Source organism: Zootoca vivipara, chromosome 6 (assembly GCF_963506605.1).
Source record: "Zootoca vivipara chromosome 6, rZooViv1.1, whole genome shotgun sequence".
In the NCBI taxonomy this organism is placed as follows: domain Eukaryota; kingdom Metazoa; phylum Chordata; class Lepidosauria; order Squamata; family Lacertidae; genus Zootoca; species Zootoca vivipara.
The window spans coordinates 92742936-92767673 of record NC_083281.1 but is presented as its reverse complement, the minus strand read 5'-3'; the positions used below and the strand labels follow the sequence as shown (position 1 = coordinate 92767673).

Below are 24738 nucleotides of genomic sequence, written 5' to 3'. Positions count from 1 at the left end.
AGAACTGGGGTATTGTTGCCATCCAGACAAAATGGCATTTATCAGAGTGAAGCCTCCTCTAGGACCCACTTCCTAAGCAACAAAGCAGAGGAAGCGGGTGCCTCAGGTATACCCCCTTCCCTTTTCTGTAGGCACCCTTCCTTTTGCAACTCCTGGATGTGCAACAGGGTGCAGAAGTGGCAGCTTCAAGTGTCAAGTGGCACCTTCCTTGTGATGATCTTCTGCTGCGGCTGTAGCTGTACACGTAGACAGACAGACACCCATCAGACAAGGCAGGACTGCTCTGATACAACCCTCTTTATACACATTTTATATAGAGATATATATAAAAAAAACTTCTAAAAAATACCAAAACAGTTTTACCCAAACATACCAGCTCAGACTTGGGGGGCTGAGGAACAGAAATCATCTCCCTGTTCAGCCCAGATACTTATGGGACAGATTGTGGAAATCTGCCTTGGACAGTGTGCCAAGTCCGGGGGGGAGGGGATTTGTCTTTTTCCTAAGACACAGTCTCCCTTTTGTTGCGTCTCCACCCTGTTTTCCCCAGGTGCATCAATATTCTTGTTGCGTTGAGACCACATTACTTCTTACAAGCCAAAGTACCAGTATGTTTACTGCCCCCTCTCTTAAGCAGCTCACGGAGGTCCCTCTATCACTCCAAAAGGAAAGTAGGTGGGGAGCGGCAGTGAGATGCAGTCATATTTTCCAAGAGTAGCCATTGTCTGCAGGCACCCAAGCACCTGTGGGAAATGAGTCTGGCTCTGCTTGTAAATGAATCTGGAAACCGCGGTTTCCTTTGGCACCAGTTTGCAGGCCCAGGGGGGAAGCAAGAGGGTCAGGCTCTGCAGCAACCTCCCCCAACCTCCTGCTGGCCTCCAGGCGCATTGGATTACAACTCCCAGCAGCCTCAGCATTACCTGGCCATATTGGTGGGAACTGTAGTCCAAACACCCAGAGTGTGCGTGCACAGGGAGAAAGCTTAGCTGCCAGCAAGGACAGGTTTTCAGGAAAGGTGGTCATGATCCAAGCTATATAGGTGGGGGCTTATTTGAGAGTTCTGCCTCCTGCCATCCAGTGCTCTTCCGACAAACAGGCACTGTCTTTCCTCCCTTAAGCACTGAGCAACGACGGGGGAATTAGAAGGGAGTATTGGCAGCAATAATATTTTTCTTTAAAAAAAATCTTTTGGTACAAAATTAAAATCCCCAGGAGGGAAAAGGTGCCCCTCTTCCCCCATTGGGGGAAAAAAAAGACAGCTCACCAAAGCTGCCGGATGTGGGATGGAAAAGCAAAGCCACCCCCACCCGTTTCCCTCAGATCATAGCAATGCTCTCAGGGTTACAGTTAAGGTGAGTTGAGGTGCTGCTGCTGCCTGGTGATTTGCACCCCCTGATGTTCGAATGCTGCAGTGCAGCCACCATGGTGTCATTGGAGACGGCACCAAACTCGTAGGTGAAAGTGCCGTAGAAGATGAGGATGTCAATGACGAAGACCCATTCGCAGATGGCAGCCAGGTGCTGCAGGAGGAAGCTCTCGTGGATGAAAAAGATTCCACCTGTGGGAGAGTCAAGGAAAGGTAGGCATGCCTGCAGAAGGTGGGTTGGCTTGGCTTGGCGATGGTGGCAGAAGATGCCCTCTTTGAGCAAGAGTGGGCAGAACTGGGACCTACTATTCATTTGTTTAAGCTATTGCATTTATATCCCACTTTTTCTCCAAGGAGCTCAAAGTGGCACACCCAGTTCTCCCCTCATTTAATCGCCACAACAATCCTGTGAAGTAGGTTAAGCAGAGAGGTAGTGGCTTGTCCCCAAAGTGAGCTTCATGGCCACGTGGAAATTGGAAGCCTGGTCTCCCAGGTCCTTGTCCAACTCTCTAATCACTACACCCCACTGGCTCTCTAGTAGACCTCTGGATGTTTTCCAATCAATTAGAATGGCTTTCCAGCTCCTATCTAGCCTCAAAGTAACGTTTGTCTCCTAAGTTATACTGCTAAAATTAAAAAAGCTACCAGCAGATTTTCTTGTGTGAGAAGGACAAACAGCTACATTAAAATTCTGAAAACAAATTCTATACACAGCCTATATACAGAAGCAACCTGTTTAATTTGGAGTGTGTGTCTTTCACACCTGGCTCTGGCTGGTATATCCTGGATTTGTGGTTTAAAACAAAAACAAGTAGACCTGGCAAGCCTGAAGTCCGTCCACTCCTGAGACAAGACAGAAAGAACTGATACAGCCACCTATTGGGCTCTGGTGGTGCTTTAGGACTCCATAAAACTACTAAACAGGATGGGTCTGGTCAGCACCTGGATGGGAGATCACTTAGGAACCACCTCCTAAGGTTCCATTTATAGAAAAGGATGTAAATGCAGCAAACTCGTATCTTGCACAGGGTTACATTCCAGAGATGCACATAGGCACAAAAACAATCTTGCCATCTGGAGCTGGTGCACCAAACAGGTATTAGCCCCTAAGCAAGGTTTGCTTTACTGGGCTCTGGGAGGCTCTCGCAAGATCTTGCAGTCACCCAAGTTCCTGCAAGATCTTGCTAGACCCTCCCAGAGTCTGATGAGCAAAACAGAGCTTAAAAGCTCTTTCCGTGACAGGAAACTCCTGTGCAAAAAGAGCTTTTAAGTGCTCTGCCTTCCATGCATTTAATTTGCGTAATTTCAACTGGCTGGCAGTCAACTGCATAAAGTTACCTGTGAAAAAAAAAGTTTTGGTTTGAGAAGTCGGGACCTCCTTAAGGATCCATACGTTTGGCCAAATGTGTCAGGGAACTGAAACACCTGCGGCAAACGGGGTGTGTGCAGAGGATGAAGGGCTGGCTAGCTGGCTGCAACCCCTTCCCAGCGCATGAACGAACAAGATCTTGAGCCCAGTTTGAAGCGGTGAATCGGAGAACCTTCCTGAAACTACACCCAGGCAATTGTGTGTGTAAACTACAAATGCCTAAAAGGTGTGGGGAAACTTTGGCTCTCCAAGTGTTTGTGAACTACATCTCCTATTGGCACCAGTGGCATCAGGAGGACCAAAGGTTCCCCATACCTGTCCAAAGGCATAGATAGCAAACTTGTGGCTCTCCATATGTTGCTGGACGCAGACTCCCCCCAGCCCTGGCAGCCAGCAGGTCCTCTTGTCTCTGGCCAGAAGAGAAGCACAGGGGCAGGGTTGGGGGCACAGCTCTCAAGATGGCAAGCTGAAGAACCACAGGATAACCCAGCCATGGGGAAGCCCTTCAAATGACCACCATTCCCAGGAGAAAGGAAATCCTGTGTGAGAAAGGAGGGAATTCTCTGAAGAACGGGTGTCCCCCTGCAGCACACTCTGCCACCAAGTGGCCCGGCCCCTGCCACCAGAAAAGGATACTCAGGACAAGGGAAATTAAGGCCACAGTGGTAAGGAAGACACGTAGGTGTGCCATCCAGAAGTCCAGGACAGAGATGGCAACATGGTAGGAGAGGACACACTGAAGGCAGACAAAAAGCAGGCCTGCCGGGAAGGCCACTCCGGCTCCGATGTAGTGAAGGGATTTGGCATAGTCCACCTAAAGCACAAGGAGAGCCCAAACACAGGTACTGGAGCAATCATATTCCATTGTGGAAGCCTGACCGTTCCCATTTTTTAAAAAAAGAAGGCAGGTCTCATTCCATTTTTAGGCAGTTAAGAAAAATCTTCCATCACACCAAAGTGTCATGGGTTCACCGTCAAGTGGCATCTTCCCCTACACCCGCTGACAAGCAGAGGCAACTATCTACAAAGGAAATTCTCCTGCACAGCCTCACTACAGTGAAAATGGCTGTGCCAAGATAATTTTGCTTTGGGGGAAGGCTCCTGCCCCAGTCACTTCAAGCCATCCCCTCCCTCATTCCATCCCCCTGTCAGTAGCTCTCCAAAGTGCATCTCCTCCATGTGTGCATTAGGTTGTTCCAACGCAGAGTACATGGGGTGGGGCTGCCTTTGCAGATGGTACATATTGCCTAGGGTGACTGGATAAATAAAATTCTTTGTCCTCTGCTTCTTGCCCCGTCCACCCCCACTATGGGCCATAATCCAGCCTTGCCAGAGGCAAAAGGTCACTCCAGGTGAAAAGGAACTCAACTGTGTCACTCCCAAATGGGAGCTGCTTTGAAACCCAGTGCTGCCTCCCCACCCCCACCCCAAATTTCTGCCAACCTGGAAATTGCCGACCACAACCAGGCCAGCAGCGTTGATACAGCCTGTGATCAGCGCAGTTGTGTTCACCCAGGAACTGTGGCTCTGTTCTATCAGCTGCCCATAGCGCAGGAAACAGATCACCAGCACTGTGGGGGGAAGCAAGAGAGATTAAGGAGAGGGCACTATGGATTCTGCTCCAAGTTGTGACACAAACACTCCTTGGACATACCATGCAGCACAGGGGCCTCCCTCATGCCCCCACAAATTAGCAGCAACACTCTTATGTATGGACTGCAATTCTGTGGAAGTACAGGATATGGTCCTGGGTACAGAGCCCAACTTCTTCAAAATGTCAACCTTTTCATTTTAATAAAATAAAGTATGCCTCTCACTCTTGCCACTCAAAGATGTGGGCAATACCTGCTGGAATCGCAGCAGCCAGGGGCAAGAGTGAACACAGGCTTCAGTGGGTGGAGGGTTTGGTTCTCTTGTGTCTTCTCTGACTTAGAGTCACAATAAGTTAAATCAGGCATAGGCAAACTCAGCCCTCCAGATGTTTGGGGACTACAACTCCCATCATCCCTGACCACTGGTCCTGTTAGCTAGGGATGATGGGAGTTGGAGTCCCAAAACACCTGGAGGGCTGAGTTTGCCTATGCCTGAGATAAATGAATTATTTCCAATTACACCAGTCAAAGAGTTCAGTTTTACTTGGTGTCGACCATTTTTGATTGCCTGGTCACAGAAGTTTAAAATTTCTCCATATTCCTCCACATTTTTGATAGCAGTTTGCTTTGAGAAAGGAAAAGGAAAGAAAGCCCCTGAACTCAAGAGTCTATCAGCATAAAAATGTGTAGAAAGACTAAGGAGATGTGGATGTTTCCAGGAAGGTATCTGTCTCCAGGATGCCCCTCCCAGAGCAACACAGACCCTTGAGCAGTGGGTTGGGGTTTCCCTCAGTCCCCGGCTCTTTACAAGACACCCTTTCTCCACATTTGTCAGGCAGAAGCCGTTTCCTCTACAACCAGGCTGGCTTCCTGTATGCCTCTTGAAGGTCACGCACTCGCTCATGAAAAAGCCTCTCTCTCAGGGGCTTGTATCCAGGGAAGATTATGCTTCAGGAGGGAATGGCTGCTGTCTACTGATGCTTGCTGGCCAGTTGTTAAGAAAGGGGAGAAGCACCACTTACCCATGAAAGCCCCAACATTCCCAATAAGGCTGAAGAGACAACTTTCAGGAGGATATGTGCCACATTTACTGCAGGGGGAAAAGAATGAGAATGTTAGCATGGCTGAGAGAAACCAGCAGAGCTGCCTTTGTTCTATACATTTGCCTGGATGTTGCCAAACTGATGAACTTCTGGAGTCATTGTAAGATGGCACAACTGGGAAAGCAGCTATTTCTGACCAAGCCAAGTACAATACTATATACTGACACCTTTATTAGGAAAGGCGGCAGTGTTTGGGACTTTTTTAGAGAAAAGGCAAGTAAGAGGTGACATGACAGAAGTTTGTAAGATTATGTATAGCATAGAGAAAAGGTTTTCTCTGTCTCATAGCATTAGATCTCATGGGTATCCAATGAAGCTGAACGTTGGAAGATTCAGGGCAGATAAGAGAGAGGACTTCTTCATGCAGTGCAGAGTTGAACTATGGAACTCGCACCTACAGGAGGCAGTGATGGCCATCAATTTGGATGGCTTTAAGAGAAGATTACACAGAGGAGAAGGCTGTCAGTGGCTACTAGCCAAGATGGCTATGCTCTGCCTCCACTGACAGAGGCAGCAATGCTTTTGAATATCAGTTGCTGGAAACCACAGGAGGGAGAGTGGTCTTGCGCTTGAATCCTGCTTGCAGGTTTCCTCCAGGCATCTGACTGGCCACTGTGAGAACAGGATGCTGGACTAGACCCTTTATTGGCTTGATGCAGCAGACTCTCCTTATGTTCATATAGGCAATGCCCAATTTGAACTCCAGCCAGAACTGGTTCACCCACAAGGGATTCAGGGGTGGCCTCTGTGCCCAGAACAGATCCATTACAATCCATTACAATTCTTTCCCCGCTCACCTGATCAAAGGGACATCCTCCAAGGTGCAGCAGCTTTTGGGGTATCCATGCTTGGCAGAATCAGCAGAGCAGGACTCATTATATGACCTGCAACAGTTTGGACAGGTTAGCTGGCAAGGTAACGTGCTCCAAGAAACAAAGCCAGTTTTGCAGGACAAGGAATGTTAATAAGCTAACAAGACTACGAACATATGAAGCTGCCTTATATTGAGTCAGACCACTAGTCCACTTAGCTCAGTTTTGTCTACACTATCAGCGACTCTCTGGGATTTGTTTTCAACAGGGGACATTCCCAACCCTATCAAGAGATTCTATGGTGCAAATCAGGGACCTTCTGCATGCAGAGCAGCTGCTCTCCCCCTGAGCTAGGACTCTTGCTTTATGGAAGGACTTACCAGTTCTCAACAGGACACACATGGTGGTTCATTACTGCCATGGCATACCTATGAGAGGCAGAACAGAAAAACACAGTTAAGGGTGGACTGGACATGAAAACATTCAGACCAAAATATGTGTGAACATAGCAGCCAAATGGGGCTGGATCAACAAATAAAAATTATATTACAATTGTTCAAAGATTATATCACCTATACCACCTGAAGCTGACTTTCCAAAAGTGAAGCACATCCAATTAGCTTTGTATAACTCAAAGCAGACAAACAAATAAGCTTTAAAAGCCTACAACGGGATTCACAAGAATGGCAACAAGAGTTCTGGAAGGTGTTCAAATCATTTTTTTTATGTCAAGAACAATTCAGGTTGACAGGCAGCAAACATCTTTTAAGCTGTTCTAAGTAAAAAGGAAAACCTGCTTGGGTTGCTCCTAAGAGGAACTAAGATGAAGACAAATGTCTCCCTTTCCCCTGACCTATCAGAGGACCAATGTAGGTCTTTAAGGCAGCAAAGGAGGATTCAAAGGACCCTGCCTCTCCCTTCCCTATATGCCAGTAAAGGCTAAGGGCACTGGGAAGGAGCTGGTGTTGCTCCTTAAACTGCTTAAACCTGCTGCTCTGGAATCCCTTGTATCCAGGCCGAGAATGTTTGCCCAAAGCCCTGCTCACATACTCTCGGTGCATTTCAAGCTCCCATCTGTTCAGAGTGGACCAGAGGTGACACTGCCCCAGGCAAAGAATTGCAATTCCTGTTCCACCGCTTTTCTCCCAGGGCAGAAAAGCGGTGGAACTGCCTTGTTGTGGCAAAGGGGCTTAAATAACTTAGAGAAGTTATGTTTTGACCAAACGTGATCCACCTGGAGGAGGAACTGGCAAGTCACTCCAGTATCCCGGCCAAGAAAACTCCATGGACAAAGACAACAGGCATATAAAAGTTATGACGTTGGAAGATGGGCCCCTCAGGTCAGAAGGCGTCCAACATGCTACTGAGGAAGAGCGAACGACAAGTAGATTCAGAACTGATGAAGCGGCTGCGCCAAAGCCGAAAGGTCGCTCAGTTGCAGATATGCCTGGAAGCGAAAGGAAAGTCCAATGCTGTAAAGAAAAATATTGCATAGGAACCTGGAATGTAAGAACCATGAATGAAGGTAAGCTGGATGTGGTAAAAAATGAGATGGCAAGAATAAATATTGACATCCTGAGCATCAGAGAACTGTGTCGAGCACAGCAAACTATGGCAAGTTCTTAAAGAAATGGGAGTGCCTGATCACCTCATCTGTCTCCTGAAAAATCTCTATGTGGGACAAGAAGCTACAGTTAGAACTGGATATGGAACAACTGATTGGTTCAAAATTGGGAAAGGAGTACAAGAAGGTTGTATATTGTCTCCCTGCTTATTTAACTTATATGCAGAATTCATCATGTGGAAGGCTGGACTAGATTAATCCCAAGACGGAATTAAGATTGCCGGAAGAAATATCAACAACCTCAGATATGCAGATGACACAACCTTGATGGCAGAAAGTGAGGAGGAATTAAAGAACCTTTTAATGAGGGTGAAAGAGGAGAGCGCAAAATATGGTCTGAAGCTCAACATAAAAAACCAAGATCATGGCTACTGGTCCCATCACCTCCTGGCAAATAGAAGGGAAAGAAATGGAGGCAGTGAGATATTTTACTTTCTTGGGTTCCATGATCACTGCAGGTGGTGGCAGAGGTCACGAAATTAAAAGACTCCTGCTTCTTTGGAGAAAAGCAATGACAAACCTAGACAGCATCTTAAAAAGCAGAGATATCACCTTGCCAACAAAGGTCCATATAGTTAAAGTTATGGTTTTCCCAGTAGTGATGTATGGAAGTGAGAGCTGGACCATAAAGAAGGCTGATTGCCAAAGAATTGATGCTTTTGAATTATGGTGCTGGAGGAGACTCTTGAGAGTCCCATGGACTGCAAGAAGATCAAACCTATCCATTCTGAAGGAAATCAGCCCTGCGGGCTCACTGGAAGGACAGATCCTGAAGCTGAGGCTCCAATACTTTGGCCACTTCATGAGAAGAGAAGACTCCCTGGAAAAGACCCTGATGTTGGGAAAGATGGAGGGCACTAGGAGAAGGGGACGACAGAGGACGAGATGGTTGGACAGTGTTCTCAAAGCTACCAACATGAGTTTGACCAAACTGCGGGAGGCAGTGGAAGACAGGAGTGCCTGGCGTGCTATGGTCCATGGGGTCACGAAGAGTCGGACACGACTAAACAACAACAAACTTTGTCACCCCCCAGACTGGAAATTTCCATCACCAAGACAAAGGACTTTGGAAAATTTCCAGTAATCCAATGAGCCTTGGGAACTCTCAACCTGCTCTCTGCTTTTCTGTTGTTTACCCAGGAAACTGGCCCTGCTGAGAAAACATACAAGCTAGGAGGGCTGTTCCGAAGAAGCATCTGGGAGACAAGATAAAAATGCAACCGTTGCTCTCTAACTTGCCTGCACATTCAGCTTCAGCAGCCACTTCCAATTTTAGGCTGACAAATTACTATTGAGTTCCAGCCAGTTGCAGTCTGTGTCCAGCAAGGCTCTCAGCAGGAGAGTATTTCTATGTTTGCACCTAAGTATGTCTGAGGAGGGAAGCTGCCTCCCTTGAGAGAGCTTCCTTGGGGACACGAAGCCATTACAACAAGGCTAACCCAACGGCTGGTGGGTCATAATAGCAGGAAAGATTTGTGGGCAGCCTTATCTTCCCTGCCACAGCTACATGTCCAAAATGCTACAAGAGAACCACGCAAAACCAGCCTTTCACTCTCAGGCCTATACCGTGTTTCTCATAAAATAAGACGTGCCTATAAAATAAGCCATGGCACGATTTTCATGCATTGAAAAAATATAAGACATACCCCCAAAATAAGCCGTAGTGCTAAGTGCAGTTCTGGAGGGCCTCGCCAAAACACCCAGCAGCGTGTGCCACGTGGAGCCCCGAGCCAGCGGGACCCAGCTGAAGCGCCGACAAAGCGTCCAGCAGCGCCATGCGGAGCGCCCTGAGCCAGCGGGACCCAGCCGTGCTCTGTAGCACTTTGAATCCTCCTCCTCCTGCGGCTCGGGAGCTCTGCGCAGCGCTGCCGGGCGCTTTGTCGGCGCTTCAGCGGGTCCCGCTGGCTCGGGGCTCCATGTGGCGCACGCTGTTGGGCGCTTTGTCAGCGCTTGAGCAGCAGCAACAACTTACCGGTAATAAAATAAAATAAAATAAGACACACACCCCCCGAAAATAAGCCATAGGCTTATTTTCTTGAGTAAAATAAATATAAGACGGTGTCTTATTTTATGAGAAACACGGTAGGCTCCTGTGCAATGTTCCACATCAATGCCAAAAACACTAATTACTCAGCAAATACACAAAGCACAGGTTGCAGTGGCCAGCTGATTTGCTGTGGCTTGAAACCCCCTCCCCCTCCCCCCCCAAAGCAAATTCCTGCTCCCAGGTTGTTTATACAAGGCTGTTGCTGCCAGAGAAGATGGTTTGTGTTTGGATTAGGACTCCATATCACTGTGGGGACATTTCTACCCCGTCTGTGTACCTGTGTCTCTGCAGGATTCTATCAATATCTGTGCTTCTGTCATGCCAGCACTTCCACAGAAACAGAATTGTAAAGCTAGAAGGCACACCAAGTTCATCTGGTTTAACCCCTGTGGTGCAGGAATCTCATCTAAAGCATTCATGACAGATAGACAACCAACCTCTGCTTAAAAACCTCCAATGAAGGAGAGTCCACAACCTCCCAAGGGAGACCTTTCCACTGTCAAACAGCTCTTGCTTTGCATGGGATCTGCTAGACCCACATGGAACAGGTGACTCTAGGTCAGACCCTGTCTGGAGTCTTGTGTCCAGTTCTGGGCACCACAGATTAAGAAGGATATTGACAAGCTAGAAGGTGTGCAGAGGAGGGCAACCAGGATGATCAAGGGTCTGGAAATCAAGCCTTATGAGAAAAGAGAAGACTGACACAGTGTCTAATTTGAATCACAGACTGGATTCTGTTAGAAAAAATAGACATACTGGATTTAGAGAGCTTCGATAATAGATACGGGTGGCATGCCTACCTTGGTTACAATAAAGTAAAAGTAATAAAGTAAAAGTCCACAAAGGGTTCACCAGCCATATTCAAATTCAAATTGTTAGAAGTCCTTTGTGGACTAGATACCAACCATTACTGGAACCATATACACCATGGTGGCTGTCCCTGCTGGAGGCATTCACAGTCAAAAAACTGAATATGGAAAATAACTGGGCAACTTACAGTCAATTACTAAGAGAAGATCAAGGACAACGAAAGCTGAAATCATTTGGGGAGATAAGGCACCATCTTACTGATTGGCTCCAATACCACCAATTAAATAATGTTTTCAATTCGGATTAAAAATTAGACTTTGGAAAGGAAGAATCTAAATTACAAAAAGTATTATTAAAAAACAATAAGAAACTATTATCCAAAGTGTACGATCTGATACTGGAATGGGACCTAAAAGACGAAGAAATAAAGGGAGTAATGGTTGAATGAGCCCAAGACATCAGCCATGCAATTCAAATATCAGTGGGAAAGGCTTTTGAAGATTGATATAAGATTTACCGCCTGCTACTCCATCAAAGAGAACTTAATGAAAATGTTCTATAGGTGGTACATGACACCTTCAAAACTTGTCAAAATATATACTGTATATTCCTGCTTACAAGACTACTTTTTAACCCAGGAAAATTTTCTCAAAAGTCGGGGTTGTCTTATACGCCGGGTCGTAATTCTTATATGGCGAGTATATCCCAAACTCTATATTTTAACTGGAAAAGTCGGGGGTCGTCTTATACGCCGGAATATACGGTAAGTTAAAATCCAATCTCTGTTGGAAATGTAAGGAGGTGGAGGGGACTATGATGCATAAACTATCTGAATTTATAGAAATGGCGAAGTTAACAGCAGTCATAAGATACCAGACAAATCAGAAACTAGGGTTAGAATAGCAGTGTTTTGAAGATTATATGATTAAACACTGTTCTAAGGACAACATGTTGATATGTATAGATTAAGCTTGTAAAGGAGAACTAGAAAAAATTAATATATTAAGAACATTAAGGGTGAAATGCATAAGATGCAATGTAAACAAGAACTTAAAGATTAAGGGATGTTGAGGGAGAGAAGCCACATGGATGTATTTTTTATTTTATTTTTATGGTAATTATTTTGTATTTCTGTATTTGTGAGTGATTAGTGTTTGTTTTTTAAAAATAAAAGAGAGAGAAAAGAGAAGACTGAGAGGTGATATCATAGCCATTTTTGAATACCTAAAGGGCTGCTATATGGAAGGTGACACAAGCTTGTTTTCTGCTGCTCCAGATGGGGGACCTGAATTAATGGATTTAAGTTACAAGAAAGGAGATTCTGACTAAAAATTAGGAAGAACTTTCTGACGTTAAGTGGAACAGACTCCCAAATAAGGCAGACTCTCCTTCATTGGAGGTTTTCAAACAGAAGATTGGATGGCCACCTATCAGGGATTCTTTAGCTGTGATTCCTACACTGCAGGGGGTTGGACTACAATGAACCTTTGGGTTCCTTCCAGCCCTACAATTCTATGATTCTGCAATGTTTCCTCAGCTGCATGTAGTCCTCACCACAAGCAACCATTAGTGGCAACCGCTGTGTAACTGGGACCAAAAACAAGAGCACTTTCCCTAAGTGCTGTTAACTGAGCTCGCTATCCAGAGCAGGGGCCCAAAGAGTTGGGAAACATTAAAACCCTTTCCGTAAAAGCAACATACAGCACCACCCATTCTGTCCCCACTGGAATGGAGGCATGCTAAAGGTGTATTAGAGGCTTCTCCAACCCAGCCACCCTCCAGGAGTTTGGGGCTGATGGGAGCTGGTGCCTAACACACTTGTGAGTCTCCACTTTGGGGGAGGCTAGCCTCATAGCTGCCAAGTATCCCGTATCCGCCGGGAAAATCCCTTTTTTCTTACCATTTCCCGGCGGTCTCCCGTTTAGCGAAAAATCCCGGTATTGTCCCTTAAATCGGGATACTTGGCAGCTATGAGTGGAGGAGAATGCAATTGTTAGCAACCCTAATTACCCGACCATTTTTCTGGTGCCGCTTGCCCTTCTATGGGCACCAGAAAATGGCGGCGCCGGCGCCGGAAGTCGCTTCTGCGCATGACCGGAATTTGAGTGACGTGACTTCCGGTGGCGCTTGCCCTTCTATGGGCATCAGAAAATGGCGGCGCCGGCGCCGGAAATCACTTTTACGTGTTTCCGGTCATGCGCGGAAGCGACCTCCGGCGCTGGCGCCGCCATTTTCTGGTGCCCATAGAAGGGCGAAGCGCCACCGGAAGTTGCGTCACGCAACTTCTGGTCATGCGCGCGCTGCCGATCCCGGATATTTACGACCCGGACTTGGCAGGTATGGGCTAGCCTGCCTATTCAACAGCACAACGCAGGGTGCCTTGCCACAGTTTTCAGCAAACATGCTCTAGTAAAGTTGTGGCGTACACACCACCTTTTATGAGGCTAGAGAGAACTTCCTCTCGGTGGCTGCAGGTAGGAACTGCAGGGTAAGCCAAGGACACAACCTATTTCTGAGTCCTTGCGGAGATGAAGACAAGATGTTATTGTGGAACTTATGCCTGTCCCTCCAGCACCAGGGCTGTTACCCCCACAGCTGCTGACATTTCTCAAAGGGGAAGCTTTCCCACCTTGGTGCTGTGAGGAAGAGCAGCCAAAAGCTCTTAAAAATACTATAGAAGGGAAGATTCAGCACTTCATGTGTTGCATTGCCCTTACAGAGACCAGTGTGCCTTTTTGCCGGGCAATCAGGCCCTATGTGATAAAGACAGGGTCCACCCTGACCAGAATACCCTGAATATTCAGAAGTGTCACCCAAGTGCTGTTTAAACTGTAATGGGGCAAAACCTCGAGTCAGCAAGATCTGTCACAAAAAGCCCGAACTTTTATTCAGATCACAGCTTTGGGACAGATTTGCTGAGTTGCCTTTGGCAATCTCCTAAATACAGCAACAGTTCAGGGAGAGAAAAAGAACCTGCTGCTTATTTGCTGGAAGCCACAAGCCAGCCACACACACTTTCCCAGCTAATCATTCACGCAGAACACAGGCAGAAATCAAGATAGCTCTTACACAATCCATATTCCAGTGATCGAGAAGGCAGAGAGGCTAATGGGGAGGATGATCCACGCTGTCATTAGTGAGTGCAAGTACACAACAACATGTGTGGTGGGGAGGGGGGGAAGATTCAGATGAGGGAGGGAGGGGAGGGGGGAAGGAAAAGAGGAAAAGGGAGGGGGTGGGCGGGCACTCGCTACAACTGTAGGCCTCCAACTGGAACCATCAGAAGGCACCTGCTGCAATAAAAGAAAAAAAGTGGGGGATTAGTCTCAGCTGAACAAAAATTTAAAAGAAAAGACAGGGTCAATTTGGCAGCATACCCAAGCCACTTTCTACCCCATGCATGCACAAAGGTCTTCCCAGTTCCCTCATTCATCCATCCTTGACCTTAATGCCAAGGCAGAAGAAACACAAGATATTAAAATGTAAGAAAATAAGTACATCTGCATCCTGAGTGGACCCTGCCTCAACCCATGCAGTTCTGAGACTCTACAGCAGGAGTGGGGAACCTTTGACCTTGCAGATGTTGCTGAACCACAGCTCCCATCAGGCATGACTAGCACACCTGGAAGGCAAAGATTCTCCATGCTTGCTCTAGAGCAGCCTTCTCCAACTTGGTGCTTTCCAGGTGTTTGGGGCTACAACTGCCATTAACCCCAGCATCTTATATATGGCTGGGCTGACAGGAAGCTGCAGTGTGAAACATCTGGAGGGCAGCAGCTTGGGGAGAGGAAGTTGTTCACTGGCCAGCTGCAATTCTCAGCTAAGCATTAGTCTTCTCCGCATTCAAGGGGTGCTAATGAACTGGAAATGCCTCTTTCAGATGGCATGAAGTCCAGGTGTGCTAAAGGTGCCAGCAAGCCAGGATTATACAAACTCAGCCCACAGAAGGACAAGCCCCTCTGCCGCTCCCACAAGCCACCTTGGAAGACTGTCCTTTATTTTGGACTCTCAGCCATTGTAAGCTTTTTTTGGGGGGGGGTCCTCTTTCCATGCATGACAAAAAATTCCAAGATTGCTATCAAGCTGATCACAATACTCCTTCCACGCACACAAAGGAAGCATCATTTAAGGTTTAATCCAGGTTTCCTCGGCCCTCCAGATATTGTGAGACTACAATTTTCAGCATCCCTGTCCACTGGTCCTGCTAGCTAGGGATCATGGGAGTTGTAGGCCAAAAACATCTGGAGGGCAGAGGTTGAGGAAGCCTGGCTTAATGCAACAAGTTACTGTATTGTGAACTAAAAAGTGGTTTAGCCATGCTCAAATAAATAATATAAGCCTGCGAGCTCAAATTAGTCACACTCCATGTCCCCATTAAGACACATCTAGTGGATTAAGCCCAAGGAGACTGGCTGAAGATTTAGGGAAAATTAAAACATGTTGATGTGCATAACAAGTCCTCAAGAACAAATTTCTTGTAGTTCCAAGAATATCACAACACAGCCAGCCAGTTGCACAAATTAAATGCATGGAAGGTAAAATATGACAAAATAACTCATCTAATTACAGAAGAATATAAAATTGTTATCACCCACCATCACTAATATGGAAGGTCTTATAAAACGTACCTGTCCCTGTGTGCATATTACCTGTTCTTCCTGTAATTAGATGAGTTACTTGGTCATTTTTTACCTTCATAGATTTACCCTTGTTCTAAGCTAATAATTGTGTATTGTCTACATTTTACTACACATGTTGCATATTTGCATTCTCTCCACATTTTATTGAAAGATTTGCTTCCAATTACTTTCAAGTATTTTGAACAGGAATCAACCAGAAGATTATGACACTTCCTTTAAAAATAAAAATCAAATGAATTCATTCCCAGCATCCTTTTCATTAGAAACAGCAGCGATTCTTTTCATCTTGTTTTCCATTAAATATTTCAATCTGAGATATGAGTCCACAAAGTCTTCAAGGAACAGCCTCTCAAGTTTATATCTCAGTTGTCAGGTGACTCTAATGCAGGTTTTACAGGAAATATTTCCTATGCAAGTTAGGGTAATTTGCACTGGGTCTTTTACATCAGAAAATGTTTATCCCCCTAGAGACAGAACTTAATTTTGATTTATATTACTTATATTTAGTAAACAATGCTAAAACTTTGAAACTGACAACCTTGCCTAATATTTGCAAGTGGCATCCATTCATTATTATTTATTAATAAACATGTCTGAGGAAAAAAATCAAGCACTGGAAACTGTCCCCCCACATCCTTGCTTTAATATATGGTGTTCAGACGTCCTGTGGTACTACTATTCTAAAGTAAGCCCATCATTTGTAGTCGATATTAGATATTCCTTTAGCTTCAGACCTGGTTTGCATGACACCTAAGCTTACCAAGACTATGTGAACAAGCTATTTGTTCATAAACAACTTTGCTCCTTCCAAGTCCTTTTTATTGCTGCACCAAGGTTTGCCTTAGTGCAGGGGTCAGCAAACTTTTTCAGCAGGGGGCTGGTCCCGCAGACCTTCCTTGAAAAATAATAATGAATTCCTATGCCCCACAAATAACCCAGAGATACATTTTAAATAAAAGCACACATTCTACTCATGTAAACACACGCTGATTCCCGGACCGTCCACAGGCTGGATTTAGAAGGCAACTGGACCAGATCCAGCCCCCGGGCCTTAGTTTGCCTACCCATGCCTTAGTGGGTCAACCAAAGCAGAACTCATGGTTATGATCTCTCCTCACTAACCACCAGCTACAGACAAGGTTTGTTCTTGGTTACAGCTTGTAATTAGTGAAGAAAGAGCTTAATCATGCTAAGTCAGACTCTAGCGCAGCTCAGAATAACACTGAAATGGACCAGGAAGGAGCAAAGTGACTGCAAGCTCTTCTGAGTCCACTTGTTCACACGGTGTTGGCAAGCCATAGTTTGGTTTACAGTGTTGTGCAAACCAGCCCAATGTCTCCTTTTCCCACATATGACCAAGCATTTTAATTTTTTAATTTTTCTGCCTTGTCATTATCGCATGTGTTTCTGTGTTTGGTATTTCTGTGTTTGGCAGCTGTGGTATGCAAAGGCTTCCTGAACATTGCCTTCAAAGCTTAATTTCCAGTCACTCTTTTTCCACTGATGAGTTGGTGGAATCCAAGTACTGGTGCCACAATTTCCTTTTCTATTTAAGGGTAGTTCTGCAGGGTAGCTGTCCGTGCTTTCATAACATATGCAGACAACTGGGCTTTTCTGCAACAACGCAGCATCTGACTGGCATCTACTGACAGTCACTGGTTCCTTCACTTCACAGGCAGGTTTATTAGTAAGCAACTTTTAACTGCTTGAATTCTGCATCAAGGATTGACATCCAGTTAAAATCCAGCACCTCGAGTCAATAATTGTCTTAAAGATGTCAACGCTGTTTGTTGGGCAAAAAAAAAAAAAAAAATGTAAGGCACAAATACAGGATGGGAGACACCTGGCTTGGGAGCAGTACATGTGAAAAGGATCTAGGAGTCTTGGTAGACCACAAACTTGCAGCTAAAAATGCCAATGCAATTCTGGGCTGCATCAATAGGAGTATAGCATCTAGATCAGGCATCCCCAAACTACGGCCCTCCAGATGTTTTGGCCTACAACTCCCATGATCCCTAGCTAACAGGACCAGTGGTCGGGGAAGATGGGAATTGTAGTCCAAAACATCTGGAGGGCCAAAGTTTGGGGATGCCTGATCTAGATCAAGGGAAGTAATAGTACCACTGTATTCTGCTCTGGTCAGACCTCACCTGGAGTACTGTGTCCAGTTCTGGGCACCACAGTTCAAGAATCATCAGTACTTTATTACGGCCATAGGCCCATATCAAGATATCAACACAAAACAATGTACATCGTACAACAGAACAAAACAAAACAAAAGTAAACAAAATCAATTCCATTCATAAAAATCCTATCCCTATAAATATTATAAAATTACAATTACAAGGTAAAAAATATCACTTAGATCAGGCATGTCAAACCTGCGGCCCTCCAGATGTTTTGGCCTACAACTCCCATGATCCCTAGCTAGCAGGACCAGTGGTTGGGGAAGATGGGAATTGTAGTCCAAAACATCTGGAGGGCCGCAGGTTTGACATGCCTGACTTAGATCATCTGGTCACCACTATAAATCAAACATTAGGGCAAAAAATCAATAATCATAAAGTAACCCATTTTTCCTCTTGTAGGATAGAACTGCAATCAGGTATCTAGCTACAAGGAGTGATCTACAGTGGTACCTCAGTTTATGAACACAATTGGTTCCGGAAGTCTGTTCATAAACTGAAGCGTTCATAAACTGAAGCGAACTTTCCCATTGAAAGTAATGGAAAGTGGATTAATCCGTTCCAGACGGTCCGCGGAGTAACCGTTCATAAACTGAAGCGAACTTTCCCATTGAAAGTAATGGAAAGTGGATTAATCCGTTCCAGGCGGGTCCGCAGAGTACTTAAACTGAAGCGTTCATAAACTGAAATATGGGTGTAATTGGTTCCGGAAGTCTGTTCATAAACTGAAGCGTTCATAAACTGAAGCGAACTTTCCCATTAAAAGTAATGGAAAGTGAATTAATCCGTTCCAGATGGGTCCGCGGCGTTCATAAACCGAAAATTCATAAACCGAGGTGTTCATAAACTGAGGTTCCACTGTACTTGGCTCATTATCCTGTAACAGATATGTTAACTGGGATTCCGAAGTCTTATCCAAAGTTTCAGATATTAAGGGGGATAAAAATCTGGTCCGAGGGACCATGTGCAAGGGGCAACAGAATAATATATGATGGAGGGATTCTATGGATCTGTTGTCACATGCACACAGAACTGAACTCTGGCCTTTCGAGAACCTATTATTCACAACATTGCAAGGAAAGACATTAAATCTTGCCTTAATAAAGGCAAACCTATGGGCCGCGACTGATAGGGATGTCAAATAAGATGGAATCTGCGGCGAGGGCACTATGCTGAGGTTCGATGGTGAACAGGTACCACTTCCCATTATGACATTTTGCTGGAGGTCCATCTCCTCTAGTTTTTGCTTGAGGGTTCTTTTAGCTGTGGCAAGGTCTAGTTTCAACAAGTCCGAAGGGGACAGTCCATAGGACACAATTTTAGTATGGATCGTTTTTGCCCAGGGACTAGGAAACTCGTCTCGCCAAAGACATTGAATCAAATAACGATTCGGAAGCCTGTACCACAGAGACAGCCAATAGCATAGAATACGCCTCCAGAAAATAGTTTCTAGAGAGGAGATTTTTAATTCTAAGCGAATGGCTGAATTACTGACACACTGAGGCAGTTTTAATAGACGTCTCAATTGATTTTGGATTACCTCCAAAGGCCTTAAATTTACTGCGGCCCCCCATAGTGGGGCGGCATAGGTCATTGTCGCGATCACTTTGTTGTTAAATACCTTCAAGGCGGATGGAACGTGGAGAGCCCCATCAGAGAAGAAAAAGCGCAAAAGCGCGAAAGAAAGGGCTTTGGCCTTATTTAGGGTATATGCAATATGTGCTTTCCAGCCCATATTGTGTTGGAGATAAACTCCTAGGTATTGAAATTTAAAAACCTGTTCGATAGGTTTCCCGTCTAGTTCCCACTTATATGATTTTCGACTTTTGGGAAAAAATAGAACTTTGGATTTAGATTGGTTTATGGTGAGAAAATTGGATTTACAATATGAAGCAAAAATTTTGAGTGCCCTCCTAAGGCCAATTCTCGAAAAAGAGAGGAGAACTGCATCGTCTGCGTAAAGTAATAGTGGGCAGCGGTAGTTTGCAAGGCGTGGGGCAGGGATGGTTATTTGGGATTCAGCTAAGGGTGCCCTCATATCACTAACAGTTCAAGAAGGATACTGAAAAGCTGGAATGTGTAAAGAGGAGGGCAGCCAAAATGGTCAAAGGCCTGGAAATGATGCCTTATAAGGAACAGCTATGGGAGCTGGGCAAGTTTAGCCTGGAGAAGAGAAGGTTAAGGGGTGATATGATAGCCACGTTCAAATATATTAAAGGATGTCATATAGAGGTGGGAGAAAGGTTGTTTTCTGCTGCTCCAGAGAAGCAGACACGGAGCAATGGATTCAAACTACAAGAAAGAAGATTCCACCTAAACATTAGGAAGAACTTCCTGACAGTAAGAGCTGTTTGGCAGTGGAATTTGCTGCCAAGGAGTGTGGTAGAGTCTCCTTCTTTGGAGGTCTTTAAGCAGAGGCTTGACAGCCATATGTCAGCAATGCTTTGATGATGTTTCCTGCTTGGCAGGGGGTTGGACTGGATGACAGTTGTGGTCTCTTCCAACTCTATGATTCTATGTTTGGAATAAGCTTTCCTAAATAAGCAACCATTCCTAAACCTATTTACTGACCAGCATTCTTTGGACTAGGTGTTTCAGCCAAAACCTCTTGCATCAAGGTTTTAACACATCTGTAGTTAAGATATGACAGATCTTTTTTTCTGAAATCAAATTTGAGTCACACACTTCACCCTCTCATTATAACCATGGCTAGTCTTCCCAGAACACTATAACATTTTCATTTCATTTAATGTTTGAAAGGCATTAATGTATTTCCAAAAGGAAGCCCAAGAAAGACAAGATATCAAAGCAAAAACAGTATGAAAAATGACATTAAACCATAAAAAGTAACAACTGTTACATAATACCACTGAGAATGTACACAATCCAGAACTTGTTGTCATCTAGCTGAATTTACCAAAACCTACTACGGTACTACGCAGATTAAGAAAATAGTTCTGGGCCTGCCAATGATGGTGGATAGAAGTCAATGATTTTAAAAGTAAATAACAATTTAAAACCAAGTTCAATTACAAGTTTCTCTTTTTAAAATGACATGGTTTAGAATTAAATATGAACACAAAAGTTCAATTCATGACCTCTTATGAAAGATATATCTTCTTTGCAAAGAACAACCTGGGTAATAGGAGATCGTTCTTGGTCATCAATATAATTCCATGTCCTTATACTAGGTGCAGGTACTGAAAAGCCACCACAAGTGTAATCTACTGATCCATCTGGCTAACCTTTCATTCCTATTTTATGCCTAGTAACTAAGTAATCTCTGCAACTGGCTCAAAGTACCTGTCAAACATTTACTTTTAAACAGGAGAGGGAAATCTGGGCTGCCCCTTGTTTGCTCCTGAATGAATTCATTTTTTGTGTGATAGGAATGGTCTGGGCAGTTATATAAAGTAAAGTTGCTTTTAAAAATTACAATTACTGTGCTGTATGGGTAATATAAATAAGTATTTTTTCTAAAATATTAAGAGAAATATCTGAGAAATGTGGTGTTCCCTCCAAGGCTCCATGCAGTTTTAAAACAATGTGTTTAATTAAGGTTTTTACAGCAAGCAATTGCTTTGCAGTTTTATTTCATGCACACAAAAGCTCATACCGGTACCTATGACAAACTTAGTTGGTCTCTAAGGTGCTACTGGAAGGATTTTTTATTTTTATTTTGACTGGTATTGATGTGTTTCAGCTTGCAAGGCTTTGTAAGTTAAACATGTCAAAGATCAGCACATTTAAGAAACTAAAAACAATTTGCCTGTGAAGTTAACTAGGAGTAGGGAGAGAATGCACACATTTTGCAAAGTTGTTGAATAATACAAAGTAAATAATTATAAACAAGTCCTGCTCCCAGACTTCACTACTTTGCAGCCACTTCTGCCTCAGATTTTATGCCACACACACTACAATACAAGGAGCTCCCCAAACACAGCTTTAAACCAAATCTCCTTCACTTGGATTTCTAGTAAAGATTGCAACATTTGTTCTGGGAGTTTAGCATGCTTGTAATGTAGCAATCAAAACTGGTTTCTTACTTTTCCATGAGAAACAACACAGATAAGGATTAAATACTTGTTACTTCTTCACCTGCTGCATCAAGAAACAGCTGCCTGAAGCCTCATCTTTTTTATCTGCCCCATAAGACAATTCAGTTCAACTCCCCTTTCACTCCTTCTCCAGTTCCTGACTGTGCTTTCTTCAAACATTGTGGGGTAGGGTGGGGATGGATAGCTTTGCTTAGCTTAGTTTTTCTTTCAGATTATGGTCTGCTCTGCTACAGTGCAATTAACTCTGTAGATTGACACCAGGAGGAGAGAGAGTAAAGAAACATTTACTGATGCTGTGCAACTCTTACACCAAGTGGTCTCAGTGCACTGGGTTCAAATTTCTGCTGACAGAACCCAGAAACCACCAACTCCCCACTCCCACTGACCCAGTTTGGTTCCTCCTATCAACAACAAGATTAAATACTACAGGAAAAGTTAGTGTAACCCAGGCATGTCCAAAGTCCATTTCGGGAGCGTAATTTGGCCCCCATGGCAATATAAATTTGGGGTTAAATCCTTACAAAAGCTCAACAATTTCAATTCTAAAAAATGTTCAACAACCAACAACTTTGGTTGACCCTCACGCATGTTCACTTCATCAAATCTGCCCCTCTTTGAAAAAAGTTTGGGCACCCCTGATGTAACCCAATCCCCTCTGACCCTCCACATTACACAGCAGCCTGTTGCTTGCCATATCCATCTTCCTCGGGCTACCTGTAGCCAGCCCTACCAGATCAAAGCCAGCCTGGACCAGATGGAGCCACAGCTTGCAAGCTGAGTGCCTGTGCCATGTTTGCAAAGGCCCAGTGGGGATATACAGTACCCTCCTCAGCCACCCACCAGGTGAGCAAAACAAAATGGACAATAGGATACAGGTGAAACATGCAAATGCATTTCACAGCCTTGCTTCTCAAAGTATCCAATGGGATAGGCAACCAGCAATTCCACACACATACCCATACAATGCGCCAGGGACCGATACCATACTTGGTGCCTGAAGCTTCCCACCCAACCTGGTCCACCACATCTATGTAGCCTTGCTTATTTATTTAGGGACTTATTTGTTGCATTTATGTCCCACCATTTTCTCCATGGAGCTCAAGGTGGCTTACATAGTTCTCCCGCTCCCAACAACAACCTTGAAAAATAGGATTAGGCCATGCATCCCCAAACTGTGGCCCTCCAGATGTTTTGGCCTACAACTCCCATGATCCCTAGCTAACAGGACCAGTGGTTGGGGAGGTGGGAAGTGTAGTCCAAAACATCTGGAGGGCCGAAGTTTGGGGGTGCCTGGATTAAGCTGAGAGGCAGTGACTGGCCCAAGGTCACCAAGCAAGCTTCATGGACGAGTGGGGAACAGAACCCGGGTCTCCCAGGTCCAGGACTGTCACTCTTAACCACTGCACCATCAACTGATTCCCGAACAGCCCTCACCGCTTTGGGGGGTTGGGGGTTGGGGAAAGAGGGCTGGAACACGTTTAAAACCCCAGGACAACCCTGTGAAGTATTGACTGGCCCGGGGGCCCCTAGTGAGCTTCGTGGCCGAGTGAGGATTTGGACCCTGGGCCCGAGTCCAGACTCTAACCACTACACGCTGCGGTGAGACAGAAGAGAAAGAAAGGCGAGCGAGCGGAGCGGACCCCGAACATGACTCGGAGCCGGAGCCAGGCCCTCGACCTGCAACCAGGCGGCGGCGCGGGCCAGGCGGGCTCTCCCGCCGGACGCCCGCGAGGCAACCCAGTCTTACGGCAACAGCCGCCCTAGCGAGGCGCGGAGGAAGGTCGCCCGGCCGGCGGGACGGAAGGGAGCCCACGGGCAGCTCAGCCACCGCCGGGGAGGAAAGAGCAAAGCCGGTCTCGGCGTGGCCCCCTGAGGGCCAAGCGGCAGGCAGTTATTCAACAGGGCCAGCTCTACTAAGCGGAGGCCCCCAGTGCGCGCATGAAGAAAGGGAGAAGCAGGCGGCGGGGGGGGGGAGGCCCCTGCGCGCCCCGGTTACCTGGTCCCCGCCGTAGACTGACGAGCAGCACCGCCGCCCTCGCCCCCTCGCAGACCTTTAAAAGGGCCAGGCCGGCCCCGCCTCGTAGCCCTCCCTCTCATAGCTAACCCTCATATAAAAGCACACCGGACGCAAAGGGCGCAGGGAAGTGTAGTTCCCCACGTCCCCACCCACTCCCGCCCTTTTTAGCGGAAGCAACTTCCTCCTTTTTCTGAAATCGTCATCTTCTCCCTCAGCGGCAGAGATACGAAGTGTAGACTAGTGCATCTTACTGCCTCGCCAGGGAATTTCCGAGTTCACGGCGCCCCTCCCGCTTTTCCTTTTTAAAAACTCCCTCTCGGGGCGGAAGGGGCAGAGAGCAGCAGTAGCAGCGAGTTCATCCAAGGCAAGCAGCAAGGGAGAGAGGCAGTGTGGTGTAGCGGTTCGAGTGTCGGAATAGGAGCTGGCAGATACCGGGGTTCAAATCCCCCAGTCGCTTGGTCATGAAGCTTGTCACTGAGTGGCGTTGGGCCAGTCACTCGCCCCCGGCCTAGCCCACCTCACAGGATCGTTGTGGGATCAAAATGCAAAGGGGTATTCCACCTTCAGCTCCCTGGAGGAAGGGCGGGATACAAATGTAAAAAAATAAAAATAGACGTTCTGCTCTTTCTCATTCCAGTCGTATTCTGAGGGTTGTAGGAATGGTTTTTCAAAAGTTCCTTCTAAACGTTTTAAAAACAACTTTGCACCTTCAAATTCCAGTGGTAAAGACAGCTCATTTCTCCTCACTCTTTTAAAACTGGTAGAAGCATATGATACTCTCCTTTTGAGTGTCTCCTATGTCCACCGACTCCCCACTCCATGCAGAACACTTGGCAGGTTGCAACAGACGTGGCTCACTTTAAATTGCGCTCACCTCGAGATTCTCCCAGCCCAGGCATAGGCAACCTTGGCTCTCCAGATGTTTTGAAACTACAACTCCCATTATCCCTGACCACTGGCCCTGTTAGCTAGGGATCATGGGAATTGTAGTTCTAAAACATCTGGAGAGCTAAGGTTGCCTATGCCTGTCCCAGCCCAAATCCAGTGCTCGGTTGCGCGCGAAAGACACATTGATTTCCACGGAGCTGCATTTCAGAAAGTTCTAGTTCACTAT

The 24738-nt window shown here is 45.7% G+C and overlaps 1 protein-coding gene across 3 annotated transcripts; it reads right to left on the bottom strand.

Moving 5' to 3' along the window:
* Positions 1 to 279: 279 nt before the first annotated feature.
* On the bottom strand, positions 280 to 23734 carry TMEM150A (transmembrane protein 150A). Of its 3 annotated transcripts, none has more exons than XM_035117912.2 (8): positions 23604 to 23734; positions 13793 to 14016; positions 6623 to 6670; positions 6228 to 6314; positions 5350 to 5417; positions 4179 to 4306; positions 3372 to 3549; positions 280 to 1558 (listed from the first exon to the last, which is right to left on the bottom strand). In XM_035117912.2, the coding sequence occupies exons 2-8, from the start codon at positions 13855 to 13857 to the stop codon at positions 1317 to 1319; spliced, it is 816 nt and encodes a 271-aa protein (XP_034973803.2). In that variant the 5' UTR covers positions 13858 to 14016; positions 23604 to 23734; the 3' UTR covers positions 280 to 1316. The 3 variants fall into 3 exon arrangements, with proteins under 3 accessions (XP_034973803.2, XP_060132380.1, XP_060132379.1); XM_060276397.1 differs by having other exon boundaries at positions 13793 to 14013; XM_060276396.1 differs by lacking the exon at positions 23604 to 23734 and having other exon boundaries at positions 13793 to 17729.
* Between the last annotated feature and the right edge of the window lie 1004 nt (positions 23735 to 24738).